The sequence below is a fragment of the Petromyzon marinus genome, chromosome 27 (genome assembly GCF_048934315.1).
Source record: "Petromyzon marinus isolate PM22_M1 ecotype Great Lakes invasive population chromosome 27, UKy_Petmar_22M1.pri1.0, whole genome shotgun sequence".
Lineage (NCBI taxonomy): Eukaryota > Metazoa > Chordata > Hyperoartia > Petromyzontiformes > Petromyzontidae > Petromyzon > Petromyzon marinus.
Window position 1 is genome coordinate 4,050,483 of NC_133693.1, and position 20,831 is coordinate 4,071,313.

General features: G+C 47.4%; 1 protein-coding gene across 7 annotated transcripts in view; it reads right to left on the reverse strand.

Moving 5' to 3' along the window:
- LOC116946468 (tudor domain-containing 6-like) overlaps positions 1-17,047 on the reverse strand; it is a 30,501-nt gene extending 13,454 nt beyond the window's left edge. For 4 of the 7 annotated variants that reach the window (XM_032961373.2, XM_032961372.2, XM_032961370.2 and 1 more), the window contains exons 1-6: positions 16,965-17,046; positions 10,369-12,195; positions 6,731-6,869; positions 4,144-5,387; positions 2,885-3,014; positions 1,365-1,475 (exon numbers count right to left, since the gene is read on the reverse strand). In XM_032961373.2, the coding sequence (XP_032817264.2) occupies positions 1,365-1,475; positions 2,885-3,014; positions 4,144-5,387; positions 6,731-6,869; positions 10,369-12,143 (3,399 nt within the window). In that variant the 5' untranslated portion in view covers positions 12,144-12,195; positions 16,965-17,046. The other 3 variants (XM_076070027.1, XM_032961374.2, XM_032961371.2) reach the window with 2 other exon arrangements.
- Positions 17,048-20,831: the final 3,784 nt, after the last annotated feature.

Consider the following 20,831-nt stretch of genomic DNA (forward strand, 5'->3'; position numbering starts at 1 on the left):
GCAGATAAGAGCACTACCAAAGTGAGATTCCATTACTTTGACTCACCAAGAGAACAACATTCTTTTGGGACATGCAGCCTAACCTGGAAGGCCACAACTTTGAGAGGGGGTCTAACGCAGCCGTGGCAGTTGCCCACGTGGCTCAGGGAGCTGACACCAGCATCAGAGACCCGAGCCACCACTGTGGAGAACTCAAGTATAAATGTTGACACATTTGTGTTAGCCACAAACCCACGGTGCTGGATTACGAGCGTGTGCTATCACCTTCCGATTATGATTGAAAGTGCTTTTCCGATACATCAAAAAATGTGCAATTTGTATTGCCACGTGACAAACAAATCTATAGCGAGGCAGCGCACCGCTGGTGTTAAAAAATCTCGAGTGCTATGTGGTCACCTTTCAGAGACCTGTCTCTTAACCCACACTGCTTCCCGCGAATTCTTAATGGGTATTTATTAATCTCATAACTTGACACACGCATCATTAATATCAACATGTTATACGTCCGTCCCAGTTATTCGTATTATGGGTATTCATATGAAGCTTTCGTTTGCAATGCTTTTCAAGATGTCCCCTCAAGCCAAGACACGCCTACCCAGTCCACTTCCTTTCATGAACTCTGAAATATGGGGTCTACAATTTGCATATTTTCACCGATCTGTGCATTTTCCTTTCAGTTTCATTGCAAATTTAAAACATGCCTCTCTCCGCATTTGGTTTGCGCGCACCTTTTAGCTTAAATTTCATTCTTTGCCATCGTGAATGTATCTGACCCGCGCCATATCGTTTTCAGGAACCCGGCGGAAATCTTTGTTCTCAATAGGCGACTGACTGAATATTGCAAAAGTGACTGCTACACATCTCGCAGAGGAACAGAGGACATGTGGGTGGGGGGGAATTTTTTTTGGTGAAAAATTATTAAGTAACCAAAAGAAGATAACAGAAGCTCCCCGTAATAACGTTACGTGATAACTTTACATTTAGAAGTTACTAGAGTGCACAGCAGATGGTGGTTGATGGAGAGTGCATTTAGAGAGAGAGTAGTATAACACCCATTATGGTGGTGTTGTGAACACCGAGGGTTAAGCGCCCCCCTCAGCTTAGCGCGTCGTCACCTACACTGACGAAAAATTGTGTTCTCGTTTTTCCATTTTTAAACACAACCATTGAAGTGACGCAACTCATTTGAAATCCAATTACGTTCCCAAATTGACTGGCGACGTTACAGGGAAATGACGTAAATAGGGGCAAGATAGAGAACTTACTGTATTGAGGGGGAGGGGGTGGGAAGGAGGGGGGTGGCAGGCAAAGCCCCCCATCAATAACACCGATCACAGACACTGCCATCGCGCCAGCAACGCTACCTCCTTGGGTGCAGAGACGTCCACCAAGAAGCACTGAATCGCCTGACATGGCAGCTCCGCTAAGCAATAGGCGTCAGGGAGCAGGGGCAGCACCTTGGACTTCTCCACAACCTGTGTTAGCACAAAAAACGAGCAGCAGCAGCAGCGCAGTGTGAAAGATAAAGGTTGTTATAGGTGCGGCCTTGGAATGTTTTGCTCTTGCCGCTGACAGACCAAGGGCCTCCGTGAGAAGGGGCTCTCGATGGCATTTGGCCTACTCTTCCGCGCTGATGACTTGGATGAGCTGGGATTATCCACACATCATCGCAATTCCACGCGACCTGCCGGTCGACTAACTGCTGTGTGCTCATATTGTACTACTGCCAGGTGGAAAGTGGCCACGAAAGGGTGATTTAGGAATCTTTCACTGTCGTTTTAACTGCTGCCACAAGCAGGTGAAATTGAACCTGCGAACTCTGCATTGCAATTCCAATGTGCCAACCGTCGCACAGCATCAGCATCTCACCCAAAGAGAACTGAAAGATGTAACCCAAAACCGAACAGGCCTCCTCTCTGGGAGGAACAGTAGGCAACCATGTAATGATCCATCCATCCGTCAGTTAATATCGATTCGATTTCTAAGCCGAGAAAACATGGACTGAAATGTTGATTCATACATGGTCGACGTTCGTGGGCAGAGCAGTGGGCAGTGCAGCAAAATATATTGTTCAGCTGTACTTCTATGACCATCATCTCAGGTTCCCTGTCTTCACAAAGCCGCACTGATCAGCGTATTTAAGTATCACTAAGTAACTCCCATGACCTGCATGGCATAGCCAGCGGTGGGGCTGTGCGTGTAGAACGTTTGCAATCTGTTCAAATAAACCAGTTGCCCATGGGCCACTGGCGGCCCATGTGCCAACCCATACGGTTTACCCGTATTCTTATACAGAGAAATTGAGTTCAGGACCATACGACGTACAGCCGTTTCAATACGGGCAAAAAAATATAGTTTTGTCTATTTGTTTGTGTTTCTCCCTTGTGATAGGTCTTTGTAGGATGAACGGCTCAGATTAATAAGGGAAGGGGGTGACCAATAAGATCTGAATTAGTTTGTAATAAGGACAGGTATGTATGCGGCCCCCGGCAAACAAGTGTGGCGCTCTGTTGCGGACTCTTTGTCAGGATAAAAAAAAAACTATTTAAAATAATCTCACTGGGATAATTTTTCAGACGACTTACATTACATTTTGATTTAAAGCTTTCGTGACTGCAGGCATTCCTATTCTTGGTTCTTTCGATAAAGTTTCCCTTCTACGTGACTTACATTACGTAATTATTTATCGAGCCTTCGTGGTAACAAAGGTCACGTCAACTGATTTCTGTGCGACGCCACTTTTGGCAGGATCAGTGTGGAAGTGACGTAAAATAAGCGATGTAATTTCCTGCAGCGTCGTCATTTGGAACGCATCCAAACAGCAAGAAACAGTTCCCAGATCACACCGGGTATGTGAAAGAGTGAAGCGTCGCAGCTTGCTCACCTCGTTGTTCCCGTAATCGATAAATGACACGTTGACTTCATTGGGGTTAGGGCCCTGTGTGGCCAGCGCCCGGTGCCACTGCCCGTCGCCGACGTACTGAGCAAAGCACAATCGCCTTTCCATATCAAACCTACACAGGTGGAAAGGTTACACAGCAGCCCAGATGAATTCATTAATTCATCACGCAGTCGGCGAAGGAGCGTTGCGCCAAATGTATGAACCGACGACACAAAAGCATTCGTCACGTCGCGTTATCGCGCGAGTAATCAGGTACACGCTGCGTAAGCAGGAACCAGCTGGGATGTATATAGCGTCCAAATGGAACCGCATCTTAAGACGCTGTAGTGAGCGGTGCGATGTTAGCAGCTTAGAGAAAGATTTTTATTATTTTAAGATCGAAAGCAACAATTGTAATAGGCAGGGGGGGCAAAAGGTCTTGAGCCTGGATTTGAACGAGGGTAGGGAGTCGACAGCATGGATGGCTGGGAGGAGATCAAGACTATGGAAGTAGTGGAAGCGAAAGAGCAACTTCCCAAATAATCAATATTCAACCCAATTCCACCTCAGAACACTTGCATGTTCTCCCCGTGGTCGCATGGAATTTTTCTCCAGGATCTCCGGTTTTTCCCTCCACATTTAAAAACGTGCATTTAAAAGAGTATTTGGCTGCTATAAATTACCACATAAGCCACTTTGTTGAACTGTCATTTGTGGCCAGATCGCTTCTGAAAAAGAATAGCTCAGTGGGCTTCATCTGATAAAATAAAAGTTACATTTTAGTGTATTTATTTATTTTGTTATTTACTTATCTTTCGTATAATTTGGACTCCTATCGTGTTTTTGTATTGTTTGGTGTTGTAAGTTTCTGACCTGCCACCCTACTAGACATGTGAAAAACAGCTTTATAGTTCATCGGATTTGTCCAGGATAAAGCTTCTGATTTTGTCAGACATCGTGATGCATGCCTCTGAGCTGGCGCTTTGGAGGCAGATAACCTTGAAATATGTTAAACTCCCCAAGAACCCATCTGTGCGGACCTTTGAGCGTTAAAAACCTTTAACGTGTGGAGTTGTTCCAGGCACTCTGCAGTTACTTCCCACAAGGAAAAAATACCTGGAGAGGGACCAAGGTCAGGAATAGGCAATGCCCCCTGGCAATGTTACATAGTGGTAAAAAAGTTCAGCGCAAGGTACCATCTCGTGATTTTGCATGCTCCGCACGAAACACGACCAGCATATGCCGAGTCACGCGCCACCTACGTCTGCCTGCCGTAGGCGTGGCTGCAGTGCTTGCCGAGCTTGACCATGAAGAGTTTGAGGGCGTCGACGTTGCGCGTCAACTGGCACCAGAACCTGCTCGGGCTCTCCGCGTGTGTCATGATCACGCCCTCCTCGGCGCCGATCTTGATGCCGTGCGTCGAGTAGGGGAAGGACAGCGGGCAGTCAGACTCGGCCAGATGTCTGGGCGGATCCAACATCTTGGCCAGGCCCCTGCTGACAAGCTGCGCACTCGCGCTCTGGAACGGCGTGTGCAGGTCCACGAGGTTGAAAAAGTCCCTTTTGTTGCGCTCGACGAGCATAATGATGGTGCAGTTGAGACCGTAAGCAAGGGCCTCCTTCGTGAAGCTCTTGAAAATCTCCGTAGCCTGGTCCCTCTGCTCCTCGTGGGCCTCCAGGCAGTTGTAGAGGCTGCACTTGAAGGCCTGCATCTTGAGCTTCAGGAACTGTGGGACAATCGGATAGAGGTCCCTGGTGCTGACCTGCACCTCCCTGCCATCATCCAGGATCAAGACCGAGGCCATGCTGCGAGAGCCCTTGACCACCTCGTAGATAAAAACTCTGTACCACTGGTCTTCAGGAGCGTAATGGGCGACGCACACACCGGCCTCCAAGTGCGGCAATGGCGCTTTCCAGTTACGGTAGTGCTCGTTCAGCTTCCTGTTCAGTAAGGCGACGTTCCTTTCAGCCGACGTCAGCCGACACCAGAACTCCCAGGGTGACTTAATGGAGGTAACGATGACATCCGTCATCTCCCCCACAACAAACATCAGGGGTTCCACTACTGTGATGGACACCCCCACGGCCGGTCTCGGGACTGGTGCCACCTCCTGTGGTTGCGGTACAACGCTGTCATGGTCGTTAGCACCATCAGAGTTCGGCCCAGTAGGAGACGATACCGCCACCATCGAATCGGAGACACCAGTACTACTCACCTTGAGCAATTCAGCGTGGCCAGACAAGGCCACTGCTAGCCCACCTCTGATCAACTCTTTAGCTATGCTGGAAGACTCCGATTTCCCAATACTGTAGAGGTCCACCTCGTAGCCGTCTGCGGAATTGCTCCTTGGAATCATCGCCAGATGCTTGTTGAAGACCTGCGAGTGGAAGAACCAAGTTGCCATGGAGCTCCAGCGGTCTGTGGACGTGCAGTTGCCGCCCTGATGTCGCACCTCTGGCGGCGCCACGCCAGCCAAGCGGCACCGCACCACGCAAGCCGGAAGCTCCTGTGTGGGAGAGACACGGAAAAATATAAAAATGCGTTTGTCCTCGGAGGTATTTTAATTATCGGTGACGTTTCGAGTCGCACAGCGAGCCGACATCAAACTTTGCGTGGCGGGTGACGTTGCGAAATTACATCGCACGTAATAGCATCAGAGGGGAGGACGAGGCGCACACGTGGCATGTGACATCACGAATTTGGCTTCGAGAGAGCTGATCTGCTTACCTCCAATTTTTACCGTCAAGTATTGGGCGATCCTTCGATTCATTTGGCAAGTTTTTCATTGTCCAATTCCTAATAGCAGCACAACTCTCCTGTAATATTTAATTTTGGATCATCTTTATGGCTACTGGCGTGGCCCCTTGTTGCAGACACAGACCGAGCTAATGCAATTGCTTTTCAACCTTAGTGAGCAAACGTTAACAAGGGTTTTCGTCGTGGATATTTTCCCAACCCAAGAGATGAAAAAAAACATTGGTCAAGAACGGTGGCATTATTTTTTTTAGTTGCAAGACGCAGCACAAGACAAACATCTGGAGTTTTAAACACGGCCTTAGACTTGTGAGCAGACGGCAGTTTAATCTATGTTGCTAATACACACCCCCTTCAATAAGAAACATGGCAACACTATATTACATAAATAAACATTTGTCAAGTTAATGAATTTCAGTAAGTTCTTTCATACAGTTGAGTAAGGGGGTGTTCAGACCAGAAGAAACTAAGGAATTATATAATCACCTTCGACCTAAACAAAACTTTTACACACGCTCGAAAATAACTCAAATATTCACGAGTGTTGTCGCAGAGTATAACAAAATACGTAAGTAGACAATGCCTCCTTCACCTATCCATCTCGCCACTTTCAGCGGCATTGAATCCCAGGAGGCCGTGCGGTGAATGGGTTATGTAAGAAACTTTTTGTTTACGTGGAGATATGGGTATGTTAAGGCAACATTGTCAGCTTACCTATTTTGTTCATGATATTCTCTTATGTGACCAGCTACCTACGTTTGATTCACTGCCACGGCTATCATCGGTACAAAAGGAATTTGAACCCTCGCCCCACTTCTTCACCAAACCACACTGCAAAGTGAAGTATTGTCCAACAACCCCCATAATCGACGCGGCATGGATAAACCTTTCTCCAACAGTGGCTTGACGAAAGGGCTGAAGGCTTTACAGATTTTTTTGGAGCCAACTTGACACCCTTCAAAAACTCTAGCTCTGCGGCAATAAAATCGGGCCAACTGGAGTTGACTCGAAAACTAGCTGTGCCGTGGAAACTCGGGGTTGATTTTCAAGATGGGCCACATGGCCACGACTACCCTCGCTGTCGTCAAAACGCACCAGGAAATGAGGCGGCAGAGCTCGGATGTCTTTCGGTTCAACGAATTGCGAGATGCCGTAGTCGACGCAATGAACCTGCACTTCTCTTGGGGAGATCACGCCCGTCACCGTGGCCCGGTAGAACGTGTTGTTGGGGCACCTGACGGAACAAAGCCAGCGGCAATGAAAATGTACAACTGTCAGTCAAATGTAAAACATTAATGAGCGTCTTCATGCATCTTTGCTGCCCTCTCGTGACTGACAATCACATAACAAGGGTACTACTCAAGGGCACCTACAGTGAGGGAAAAAAGTATTTGATCCCCTGCTGATTTTGTATGTTTGCCCACTGACAAAGAAATGATCAGTCTATAATTTTAATGGTAGGGTTATTTGAACAGTGAGAGACAGAATAACAACAAGAAAATCCAGAAAAATGCATGTCAAAAATGTTATAAATTGATTTGCATTTTAATGAGGTAAATAAGTATTTGACCCCCTCTCAATCAGAAAGATTTCTGGCTCCCAGGTGTCTTTTATACAGGTAACGAGCTGAGATTAGGAGCACACTCTTAAAGCGAGTGCTCCTAATCTCAGCTTTTTACCTGTATAAAAGACACCTGTCCACAGAAGCTATCAATCAGATTCCAAACTCTCCACCATGGCCAAGACCAAAGAGCTCTCCAAGGATGTCAGGGACAAGATTGTAGACCTACAGTGAGGGAAAAAAGCATTTGATCCCCTGCTGATTTTGTACGTTTGCCCACTGACAAAAATGATCAGTCTATAATTTTAATGATAGGTTTATTTGAACAGTGAGAGATAGAATAACAACAAAAATCCAGAAAAACGCATGTCAAAAATGTTATAAATTGATTTGCATTTTAATGAGGGAAATAAGTATTTGATGCCTCTGAAAAACATGACTTAGTGCTTGGTGGCAAAACCCTTGTTGGAAATCACAGAGGTCAGACGTTTCTTGTAGTTGGCCACCAGGTTTGCACACATCTCGGGAGGGATTGTCCCACTCCTCTTTGCAGATCTTCTCCAAGTCATTAAGGTTTCGAAGCTGACGTTTGGCAACTCGAACCTTCAGCTCCCTCCACATATTTTCTATGGGATTAAGGTCTGGAGACTGGCGAGGCCACTCCAGGACCTTAATGTGCTTCTTCTTGAGCCACTCCTTTGTTGCCTTGGCTGTGTGTTTTGGGTCATTGTCATGCTGGAATACCCATCCACGACCCATTTTCAATGACCTGGCTGAGGGAAGGAGGTACATGGCCACGTCCATCGTCCCTTTGATGCGGTGAAGTTTTCCTGTCCCCTTAGCAGAAAAACACCCCCAAAGCATAATGTTTCCACCTCCATGTTTGACGGTGGGGATGGTGTTCTTGGGGTCATAGGCAGCATTCCTCCTCCTCCAAACACGGTGAGTTGAGTTGATGCCAAAGAGCTCCATTTTGGTCTCATCTGACCACAACACTTTCACCCAGTTGTCCTCTGAATCATTCAAATTTCATTGGCAAACTTCAGACGGGCATGTATATGTGCTTTCTTGAGCAGGGGGAACTTGCGGGCGCTGCAGGATTTCAGTCCTTCACGACGTAGTGTGTTACCAATTGTTTTCTTGGTGACTATGGTCCCAGCTGCCTTGAGATCATTGACAAGATCCTCCCGTGTAGTTCTGGGCTGATTCCCCACCGTTCTCATGATCATTGCAACTCCACGAGGTGAAATCTTGCATGGAGCTCCAGGCCAAGGGAGATTGACAGTTCTTTTGTTTCTTCCATTTGCGAATAATCACACCAACTGTTGTCACCTTCTCACCAAGCTGCTTGGCAATGGTCTTGTAGCCCATTCCAGCCTTGTGTTGGTCTACAATCTTGTCCTTGACATCCTTGGAGAGCTCTTTGGTCTTGGCCATGGTGGAGAGTTTGGAATCTGAATGATTGCTTCTGTGGACAGGTGTCTTTTATACAGGTAACAAGCTGAGATTAGGAGCACTCCCTTTAAGAGTGTGCTCCTAATCTCAGCTCGTTACCCGCATAAAAGATACCTGGGAGCCAGAAATATCTCCGATTGAGAGGGGGTCAAATACTTATTTCCCTCATTAAAATGCAAATCAATTTATAACATTTTTCACATGCGTTTTTCTGGATTTTGTTGTTGTTATTCTGTCTCTCACTGTTCAATTAAACCTACCATTAAAAGTATAGACTGATCACTTCTGTCAGTGGGCAAACGTACAAAATCAGCAGGAGATCAAATACTTTTTTTCCGTCACTGTACACAAGGCTGGAATGGGCTACAAGACCATTGCCAAGCAGCTTGGTGAGAAGGTGACAACAGTTGGTGCGATCATTCGCAAATGGAAAAAACACAAAAGAACTGTCAATCTCCCTCGGCCTGGGGCTCCATGCAAGATCTCACCTCGTGGAGTTGCAATGATCATGAGAACGGTGAGGAATCAGCCCAGAACTACACGGGAGCATCTTGTCAATGATCTCAAGACAGCTGGGACCAGTCACCAAGAAAACAATTGGTAACACACTACGCCGTGAAGGACTGAAATTCTGCAGCGCCTGCAAGGTCCCCCTGCTCAAGAAAGCACATATACACGCCCGTCTGAAGTTTGCCAATGAACATCTGAATGATTCAGAGGACAACTGGGTGAAAGTGTTGTGGTCAGATGAGACCAAAATGGAGCTCTTTGGCATCAACTCAACTCACCGTGTTTGGAGGAGGAATGCTGCCTATGACCCCAAGAACACCATCCCCATCGTCAAACATGGAGGTGGAAACATTATGCTTTGGGGGTGTTTTTCTGATAAGGGGACAGGACAACTTCATCGCATCAAAGGGACGATGGACGGGGCCATGTACCGTCAAATCTTGGGTGAGAACCTCCTTCCCTCAGCCAGGGCATTGAAAATGGGTCGTGGATGGGTATTCCAGCATGACAATGACCCAAAACACACGGCCAAGGCAACAAAGGAGTGGCTCAAGAAGAAGCACATTAAGGTCCTGGAGTGGCCTAGCCAGTCTCCAGACCTTAATCCCATAGAAAATCTGTGGAGGGAGCTGAAGGTTCGAGTTGCCAAACGTCAGCCTTGAAACCTTAATGACTTGGAGATCTGCAAAGAGGAGTGGGACAAAATCCCTCCTGAGATGTGTGCAAACCTGGTGGCCAACTATAAGAAACGTCTGACCTCTGTGATTTCCAACAAGGGTTTTGCCACCAAGTACTAAGTCATGTTTTGCAGAGGGGTCAAATACTTATTTCCCTCATTAAAATGCAAATCAATTTATAACATTTTTGACATGCGTTTTTCTGGATTTTGTTGTTGTTATTCTGTCTCTCACTGTTCAAATAAACCTACCATTAAAATTATAGACTGATCATGTCAGTGGGCAAACGTACAAAATCAGCAGGGGATCAAATACTTTTTTCCCCCACTGAATGGTGTTAGGTAATTATCAAACAACGAAGCAGTGAGAAATGGTGAGAGGAGGTTGGCCATGTACATCCCACAGCACAGTGGTGGTATAAAAATAGGGTGGATGGTAACGCATGGTTGGGCATATTGGTGTTTAAATTGCACCGCACAGAGGCAGTGGTAGATGGTGGGAAGTGTTTGTATGATTGTGTTGGTAGTTACATTGCGCAGCACGCCATGCCTACAGCTGCCTTGTCCAGCAAGCCCTCGCGTGGTCCTGCCAGGCTGAAATGCTTCTGCATCTGCACCATGAGTTTTTGCAACTCCCCATTCTTGCTCGTCAAGCGCACCCAGAACTCGTCGGGGCTCACAATGTTCTCCACGTACACGTGTGTAAAGTTTTGCAGGCGAAGCTTAAGCGCTGTGAAGATGGGACGGCCCGCACCGACGCCCACGTCCGCAAGAGCCATCGGTGGCAGTGCCACCACGGACGACGGCGCGCCGCTACCATGGCCAATGGCGGTGGCTGCCGTGTCTGGCAGAGAGGGCACCGTCACCACCCTGTCTGGCAAAGTGGCTTTCATGGCTGGCCGAGTGGCTGCCATTTCAGAAAACTTTTGGAACACAGACTCGCCATTCTGATCCAAAAGCACCACGTAGTACAGCTTTTCTATTCTGTTGTAGGACACCACCTGCGCCGTGAAGACACTGTTCAACAGGATCGACTTCAGCAGCAGCACCTCCTCGGTGGACCAGATGCGGCTGCCCTCCTGCAAGGTGGCATGCGCGCCCACCATGGCGCACCTGAATGCCTGCACAGGGAGGTCGAAAAACTCGGACAACAGAGGCTGCAGGTGTTTTGACGGCATGCAGGCCCGAGTGCCCAAGTCCACGAAGTGCACCACCGCCTCAGAGGGCGAGCTGTTGTGGATAACTAGCCCGCGATACCACTGCCCGGTTCTCGTGTTCAGCACGGCACAAGGGCTATTTGACGGTAGTGGAAATTGCACACCGCGAGCATCCGCCTCCAGGTAGCGCAAGGCCATGAGCTGAATGAGGCGCTGCAGATCGAGCCGAAAGCTCTGCAGCTGGCAAAAGAAGCTGTCGGGGCTGATTACATGCGTGACCAGTACAGTCTGCAGAGTGCCCACTGGCATGCGGGTGCTGTAAAACGCAGACATCTCATGGCGACCTGCAGCCAATTGTATTTTTGGTCCTGCAGGTGGAATGATGGGAGGTTGTTCAGCGTTGAAGTGTTGCTTCAGGTCGCCAAGACTTGCAGAGGGGTAAGCGCGGGAGACCGTCGGCAGTTTGGGCAGCTGTGCTGTTTCAGGCTTCGCATCATCCACAATTTTTAAGTTGACAATCATCTGGAACACGTTCGAGTCGACGGGGCGCGCACAGCGCATCTGGCACAACTGCGTGGCCATGAGTTCCAGGTTGACAACGATGGTATGGTCGTCCAGGAAACCCTCCACACGACCGTGCATCTTCGTGTCGCGCTGCGATTCCACATAGTCGAGCACCAACTTGGACCAGCAACTGCTCATCGGCAGCACGTTGGCTAGGGCGTAGCACTGCATCATGGGAGGGATCTGGAAAAATTCGGGCCGCCCCTCACGCATGAATCTGGCCTGCACAACCTCTCTTAAGCCCAGGTCGATAAAGAAGACGAGGTAGTTGGGAACGATGCCCTGCTGCAACTGTTGCGAATCGGCGTGGGCCAACACTTTGGCGCGGTGCCAGCTTGCCTCTTTGCTGTACCAGGCGATGCATGGCTCCCCCACAGCAAGCGGCGTAGACAAACCTACTGGCTCCCAGCTCAGTGGCATCATAACGGCTTTGCGAATGGTGCGGAAGTTAGCGTCAATGTCCGCCCGGGTAAGGCGGGCCCAGAAGCGCAGCAGCAGTGGGTTGTCGGGGGATTGTGGCTCTGCATGGCTGAGCAGCACGTCGAGCTCATAGCCGCACTTCAGCGGGCACGGATACCGGCTCATGGCTCCGGAAGAGGCAATGGCAGTCCACGATGAAAGTCAATCACGGAGTGGCCTAGAATGACAAGACACACAAGCAAAGGATGACCACAGTTAAATGAAGATCTGTGGTGACCTACACTTACAGGGGACGCACAAGAGGATTGCCACATTGAAAACTCATAAAGAATCGCCAAGCCAAAGCAATTGGATAAATTGTAACAATTTGAAGTCATGATTCAAGAATCAATGTTTTTTTGCCTTAACACCAAGGATTACATATTTTAAGCATGAGCTGTACATCTGTCTGTAGAGTGGGTAATGTTAATGCTTGTGAAGATTATTAAATATTAATTCAATTTGTATTTAAAGCTTTCGTGACTGCAGGGATTCATATTATTGGTTCTTTCGGTAAAGTCACGTAGAAGGGAATAAAAATATAAAAACAATGAAATTCTCACGACGTTTCGACCGCAACACAAGCAATCATCATCAGGTGTGAAAACCACAGCAAGAAAAATGGGAAAAATTTGTATTGCTGTGGTTTTCACACCTGATGATTGCTTGTGTTGCAGTCAAAACGTCGTGAGAATTGTATAGTTTTATATTTTTATTATTTTGTTTCCCTTCTACGTGACTTCACCGAAAGAACCAACAATATGAATTAAATGTTTGTACAGTACGGTCTAAAAAGAGTACGCGGGCTCAGAGTACTCGTACTTTGGTTACACACACAGGGCTGGAAGTGAGGAGTCAAATCACTCCTTGCCATCACGCGAACAATTGACGGCGTGCAAACTGTCACCCACGCAAGAAACGAGTCCAAACAAATATCGTGTTCTACCAAACCTGGATACTACCGATGATTCGTGGATCATTTACTCTACAGTACTGTTAAACATTTATGTATATCCTTGTCAGCTTCGATATGGTCTCTTTGTTCACCAAGGTCCCAGTACCTGATACCATTGAAATAATTGAAAATTTGGTCCAACATGGACTAGACCCCGACACACCTGCACTGGTTAGGCACTGCCTCAACAATACCTACTTTACTTGGAATGGCTCCTTCTACAAACAAAATTAGGGTACCCCCATGGGATCCCCCTTGTCACCAGTGATAGCCAATATTTTCATGGAGAAATTTGAATCAGACGCCATCCAGACTTTCACCCTCAGACCTTCCCTGTGGAAGAGATGTGGATGACACTTTCGTCATATGGCCACATGGCCTCCCAGCTCTGAACCTTTTCCTACACCACATCAATTCCAGACATCCTGCCATCAAATTCACCATGGAAGTGGAGAAAGATGGCAAGCTACCATTCTTAGATGTTCTGTTTCAGAGGAGACCTGATGGCTCATTGGGGCATTCTGTCTACAGGAAACCCACCCACACAGATTCCTACTTGAAACCTGATTCCCACCACCACCCAGCCCAAAAAAATTATCTCATCAAAACTTTATACCATAGGGCTCATTGCATTTCGGACCAACACCACCTGACCAGTGAATTAAAACATGTACACCTGGCCCTCAAAAGGAATGGATACTCTGACCGTACCATCCGCCAAGCTGTTTCTCCCTCCATACAGAAACAACCACTTGATACTCCGGTCAAAACCATCACACTACCATATATAGCAGACGTTACTAAAAATATTTCCAAAATTCTAAACAAACACAAGATCCAGGTACAGTTCAATACAGTACACAAAATTCGTGATCTGATCCCATCCGTGAAGGATGTCATTCCTGACTTACAGTACCCCGGGGTTTACAAATTGAGTTGTACCTGCGGTGATTGCTATATCGGGGAGACAAAGCGACATGTCTCTGACCGAATTCGCGAGCACAAATCAGATTTGAAACACGGCAAAACGAATTCTTCTGTCGTAGCTGATCACTGTTATAACGCTGTGGGTGATCACGATATAATTTTCTCCGATACCAAGGTTCTTTGCAAACCCACGGGATTTTATCAGAGATTTGTTCACGAGGCAATTCAGATCTACAAACACAGACTCAATTTCAACCGAGATGGTTTCAAATTAAGCAACCATTGGAAAGATGTTCTAAATCGAACCAAACATTAAACTAATTTTCAATGGTACAGTATATTTTCAAGTAGTGGTACCCCAAACTTTCGCAGCTCTTAAAAATTCCCTTTTCACACCATCAATAGGCAAACTCCCCCCCCCCGCGCCAAACGGCAAGTGCACCCGCACGTACACCACCTCTATGCTAAGTCGGCCAATCAAATGCTATTTTTTATGCTAATTCCTTTGTCAAGGCACCTTGTTTCCTCGCACACAGCTTAAAGGTCGCGGTCTGAGCGTGGCTGTTTCACTCCAGCGCTGTCCTCGAGACGGCCTGATCCCTTCACCTGATGAAGGCCGCTTGTGTTGTGGCCGAAACGTCGTGATTTTTGTTGTTTTATTTTTTACCTACGTGACTTTACCGAATAGAACCAAAGAGTATGGATCCTTGCAGTCACGAAAGCATTAAATCTAGAATTTATGTACATGTTATATACCATCTTACATGTTATATACACTCGCATAGGCGAACCCTAACTTACGTGAATTCGTGCTTACGTGGGGATACACGGAACCTAACTCCCGCTTACTGAGACCAGACGGCATTAAGTTGTGTTGCTATTTGGGACTTGCCCAAAAGGAAAATGCAGAGATCATCGCCATGTGCGATATGAACAAGGGCCATTGCCCAAAACGTCACCGATTAATATCTATAGCTCTCTTTTAAGCTGTTGTTTAGTTTTGTTAATTGTCCACCACTGCAAACGCAGCATTAACAAATAATATTCTATATTTTTTATTTGCTACCATTTCCATTGTACTGTTTCCCCATTATTCCATTTGTAGGCTGTTTTCACCATTTGCCTACACATATTGGCATTAATTTTAAGTAATACTTTCTCAAACGCAAGACTTGATACATGTCTTGAGCTGGACTGACTTTAATTGATAAATCAGTGCATTCTGAGAAGTGTAACAATTACTGTAAACTAGGCAGCATAACACATGCAGCACATGGAGGGGATATATGCGTGCACTTAATAAATAAAATGTCTGTGGGCAGCCTCCACCCGCATTCAGAGTAGACAAATTAAACTCTTTAAAACACAAACTCAAGCGTTACCATTTTTTGTTATTTTACTAAGGCCCACCGAGCTATATAGGTCTTTGGTAGAAGCGACCCGACCACAAATCAGACTCTATACTTGTCATTGAGGGCCTAAGTGTTATTGACGGGGTTTTTTTTTGTCTCGCATTATAACAGGCCGTGCACTGAAAGTGGGCAGTCAAATAGAAAGCCAAGAACGAGTTCCGTGAAATTACACACAAAGAAGATGATTAATACGTCCAATAAAACAACTCCGTAATACGGTGATGAAATACGAATTTGAGACGATAAATCAAGTAATGCCATGTTGCTTTTCATTCTCAACTTCGCCTCTCCAAAAAAAGCGTAGAGACGTCGTATACGGCCTTCTTAAAGGCCTCGTTAAGACACACCTAAAACGAGGCCCTACTTGCCAACATTGACAACGCCTGTGCGTGTCCCCTACAACAGGGCCACACACAACCTACCCCCCCCCCATCTGAAGCCACCCGGTGGAGTTTTGCAGTCCTCCAACGCGAGGGATAAGGACGACAACACGGACTTTCTCACGAAGCCAGCCCGTCGTGGCTACAGCAGACCATGGACATGGTTTGGGCGTTTAACAGCCGAACAGATGGGCCCCATACGGCAAGCGGAGATTCAGAGGCCCACAAGAGCTGCCACAGAGACACGCAGATTCAAATACCTTCCGATACGTAGATATTGTACGTTAAAGACAGGCATAGCAATCTAAAACGATAGTAAACCGATGTAGTCCGAGCTCGTTTAGCGGAGAACTTGCAAACCTACGCGAACTCTCTCGCTCCTGATGCCCTGTCGTCGTCGGACAGCAGACCTTGCCAATGGCGTTAAACTCCGCAACACTGCCAAATAACAAGAACAGCCCCCATGCGAGCCGCCTATAACACCTGTTATGCAAGGTGGTAACCCTCCACCTCTCCCCCATCCGAATCCCGAGCAATAACGCATACTCAAACCTCCTTAGCTTCATAACTTTACCAAGATCGGGCGCATTCCGGGCGATTATTTTAACAACAAAAAATGCAATAGTCCATGAGCGCCAGAGACGACATCGCACTTTCTGCCGTCCAAGGTGGCGCCTATCATCAGTTACAGTCTCCCTTTTGCGGCCCAAAACAAGTTAATGATGCACCAAATACTTTAATTTAGTTGAGCGAGACTGTCAATTCAATAGAAATTAGCCGTCCGAATAAAAATAAAATCGGTGATAGCTAAACGTTTTGCTACCTTAGGTGGCCATGAAGACTTCTCGTCCGAGGCCAAGGAATTAAAATGGTGTCTGGACCTCGCCCACTAAGCGAGGGGCATCGCCGAAACGGCACTCCGTGAGTTGCAATTAAGCGTCAAGTTTTCTTCGATCGAACAAGGCCGCAAGAATTAAGAGAATCGAGACGATCGATAGGTTACGATCACGACATTACCGTTCCGAAAATACGCGCGGTTACAGTAAAAACACGGCTCCAACCGCGTGCAAGGACCACAAGCGAAACACGTGGCTGCCGTCGTGGTGACCGTATAGAACGCGCGGAGGCGGAGGAGCAGAGCGGAGTTGGAGGGGATAGAACATTTGATAGTGTCCGCTATCGCTGCTGCTAATTGGACCCCCTCCCCTCTTTAATTAGCGACCTTCGCTCTTTTTTCTCCGCGCGCCAAAAATATCGCTGCAAAATCGTTCACCTCGAAATCCGCGGCGAATGAATCACTCCCACCACAGCCCGCCAGTGACGTCACTTATTTCCAGAATTTATACAACAAAAATGACGTCACGCGATAAAAACCCGACAACACTATATGACGTCGACGAACGTTGGCACGAACAGGGGGTTTAATGTCCGCCATGCTGGTGGGCAGAGTTGAAGGCGTGGGGGGAGGGAAATCAATGTTGGCCTGATTCGACAAGCGGAATGATTATACCGTTTCATTATTGAATAGCATAATTAATGCAACTGCATAACACCGCAGGTTCGCAATCCGCAAACGCCAAGGCGCATATGTAATTAAGGTGTTTTCAGCCACTGAGTACGTGTGGGAGGAAATCGGAGAATGCCCAAACGTGCGAGGGAGCAACACTCAATGCCACACTGGTGGGACAGATGAAGATTGGTCCACACTTTGCTGTACCACCCTCTCCTGGGTATCTCGGGGTTATATGCCTCTTCGTCGCCCACGGGAAGGGAGTTTGCGCTCAGGCTGAACGATTTGGGGAAAATATCTGCGATTTTTCTGACATTGCGATTTGATTTGTGATTTTATTTTAAAAGTCAAGCTTAAGTTACATATTCACTATGTAATAGATTTAAAACGTGTGATAGAGCATTACCACATGATACCATCAAAATATGAACTGCTCTATATATTCTAATGCAACTTAAAATAAATGAATTGCTTCCAACGTTTTTTATTTAATTGAAATAGAACAATCAAACATAGAACTATTGTAAAGTTAAATCAAGCTATAAGAATAAAAAAATAAAACAATTCCAATAAGAAAGTAATAGGACTTTTCAAATCGCAAAAAATCTCAGCCTTTGCGATTTGCTAATCGCATCCTTTCAAACAGCGATTTAGATTTGAAATCGATACATCTTTCAGGCCGAGTTTGCACAACATTTATGTGAGCCACCAACACTTACTGCCTCCACAGTGCTGGATTGCAGGCACGCGCCACCACCTGTTTTGGCTCAAAGCCGGTGGTATAAATTCCACGTTGCTGTGGCAGGGACCAGTCTATCCGATGAACATCTATTTTCGACCCCTCCACTGGCGGTGCTCATGACCCCAGATGGGTGATGGGGTCAAGTTGACCCTGGCTACTGCGGCGTTGGGGCAGAGGGAGCAGTTTAACACGTAGATTTTCGCGACCAATAGTATCCACTAGCCTATACAGTAAATCTGAAACATTCAAGCGAAAAGCAGACCGCGACGTCATATTCATTGAATGCATTCGTGTGCAATTTCTAAGGCCGCGGTGACAGACACTTCATTTAAAGATTATAATCCCTTGTTCATCATGACGTCCTTTTGACTTTGATGTCTCAATAGCGTGACGGAGATCGCGTGACGTGAGGGTTCTGCCTTTGTAGTGAGGGTTGTAAGTTGACGCTGATGAGGGTGGAGGCGCCCCCCCATGTGGAGTGACGTCACCCGCGCATGATTATTAATGAGGGGGGGGTCCATTTGGAGGACGTCACCTGGCCATGATTATTAATGAGGGGGGGGGGGAGTGATCCATGTTGAGTCGACGTCACCAGCTCATGATTATTAATGAGGGGGGGGGGAGTGATCCATGTGGAGTGACGTCACCCACGCATGATTATTAATGATGGGGGGGGTCCATTTGGAGGACGTCACCTGGTCACGATTAATGAGGGGGGCTGTTCGATGTGGTGCCGTCACCTGTGCATGATTATTAATGAGGGGGGGGGGGGTGGAAGTGATCCATGTGGAGTGACGTCACCAGCTCATGATTATTAATGAGGGGGTGAGATCCATGTGGAGTGACGTCATCAGCTCATGATTATTAATGAGGGGGGGGAGTGATCCATGTGGAGCGACGTCACCCGCGCATGATTATTAATGATGGGGGGGGGTCCATTTGGAGGACGTCACCTGGTCACGATTAATGAGGGGGGCTGTTCGATGTGGTGCCGTCACCTGTGCATGATTATTAATGAGGGGGGCTGTTCGATGTGGTGCCGTCACCTGTGCATGATTATTAATGAGGGGGGGGTGGAAGTGATCCATGTGGAGTGACGTCACCAGCTCATGATTATTAATGAGGAGGTGAGATCCATGTGGAGTGACGTCATCAGCTCATGATTATTAATGAGGGGGGGGGAGTGATCCATGTGGAGTGACGTCACCCGCGCATGATTATTAATGATGGGGGGGGTCCATTTGGAGGACGTCACCTGGTCACGATTAATGAGGGGGGCTGTTCGATGTGGTGCCGTCACCTGTGCATGATTATTAATGAGGGGGGCTGTTCGATGTGGTGCCGTCACCTGTGCATGATTATTAATGAGGGGGGGGTGGAAGTGATCCATGTGGAGTGACGTCACCAGTTCATGATTATTAATGAGGGGGTGAGATCCATGTGGAGTGACGTCATCAGCTCATGATTATTAGAGGGGGGGAGTGATCCATGTGGAGTGACGTCACCCGCGCATGATTATTAATGATGGGGGGGGTCCATTTGGAGGACGTCACCTGGTCACGATTAATGAGGGGGGCTGTTCGATGTGGTGCCGTCACCTGTGCATGATTATTAATGAGGGGGGCTGTTCGATGTGGTGCCGTCACCTGTGCATGATTATTAATGAGGGGGGGGTGGAAGTGATCCATGTGGAGTGACGTCACCAGTTCATGATTATTAATGAGGGGGTGAGATCCATGTGGAGTGACGTCATCAGCTCATGATAATTAATGAGGGGGGAGTGATCATGTGGAGTGACGTCACAGGCTCATGATTATTAATGAGGGTGTGCTCCATGCGGAGTTACGTCACCCGCACATGTAACACGATTTTTGTTCCTGGGTAGTGTTATTTTCTAATTGCTTATTCCTCAAAAGTATAGAAAATGGCTATTATTCGCCACAAACTTTGCTTTTGTGATCAGGACTGTAGTGAAGGAATTACACAAATGCACACGACGTTTTCTCATTGAAAATAGGTAAATTTTTAAATATCACTGTCCTGGTCACAAATGCAAAGTTTGTGTGGAATACTATCAATTTTCTGTACTTTTGAGGCATAAGCAATTAGGAAATAACACTTACTACCCACACGGCTACTTGGCCACATATTACAATTTATGCCACTGGCATTGCCACAAACATGAGCATCACCAGCAGAACGACACAACCACCTACTGACACTCAGTGCCACCAATAAGCACCACAACCACGTTCATGCGGTTATCGGTAATGCAACAACAACAACAAAAATCCCGATTTAAACGTTACATTGGAAAGGCCCCAACGCAGAAGAATCCCTGTGTTTGATCTTCCACGAAGCTCACGGTCCACCCTAAACCACATCCACTGCACAAACCGTGGCCAGTCGACGCCGCATACCTGACGCACAAATGGAACATTAAACAACTCTCCAGTAGTGTGCGACTGTGAGCCATCCAGAACAGACCGTGCAACTTTTAATAACGACGCAAAATGCCCCGATCCACAAACCCCGAAGGAGACATCGCGGAGATCCACTCCGCTACTGCTCCTGACGCTGTTGTTCTGCCTTGACCACCCTGAATGTGAGATTCTAGTCGTTGTTCTTGCATGTTACATCGGCAGCCACAACGAAGTAATAGAAAAAATAAGAATTGGCAGCACGTGCTCCGCGATCCGCGTTTCCGCACTCGACTCATCAGCCTAGCAAGAGGGGTTGGGGGTAGGGGGTGTAGGGGGTAGGGGGGGTAGGGGGTAGGTGGTGGGGGGTTGGGGGGTAGGGGGTGGGGGGTAGGGGGTGGGGGGTTGGGGGGTAGGTGGTAGGGGGTGGGGGGTAGGGGGTGGGGGGTAAGTGGGGGGTAGGGGGTG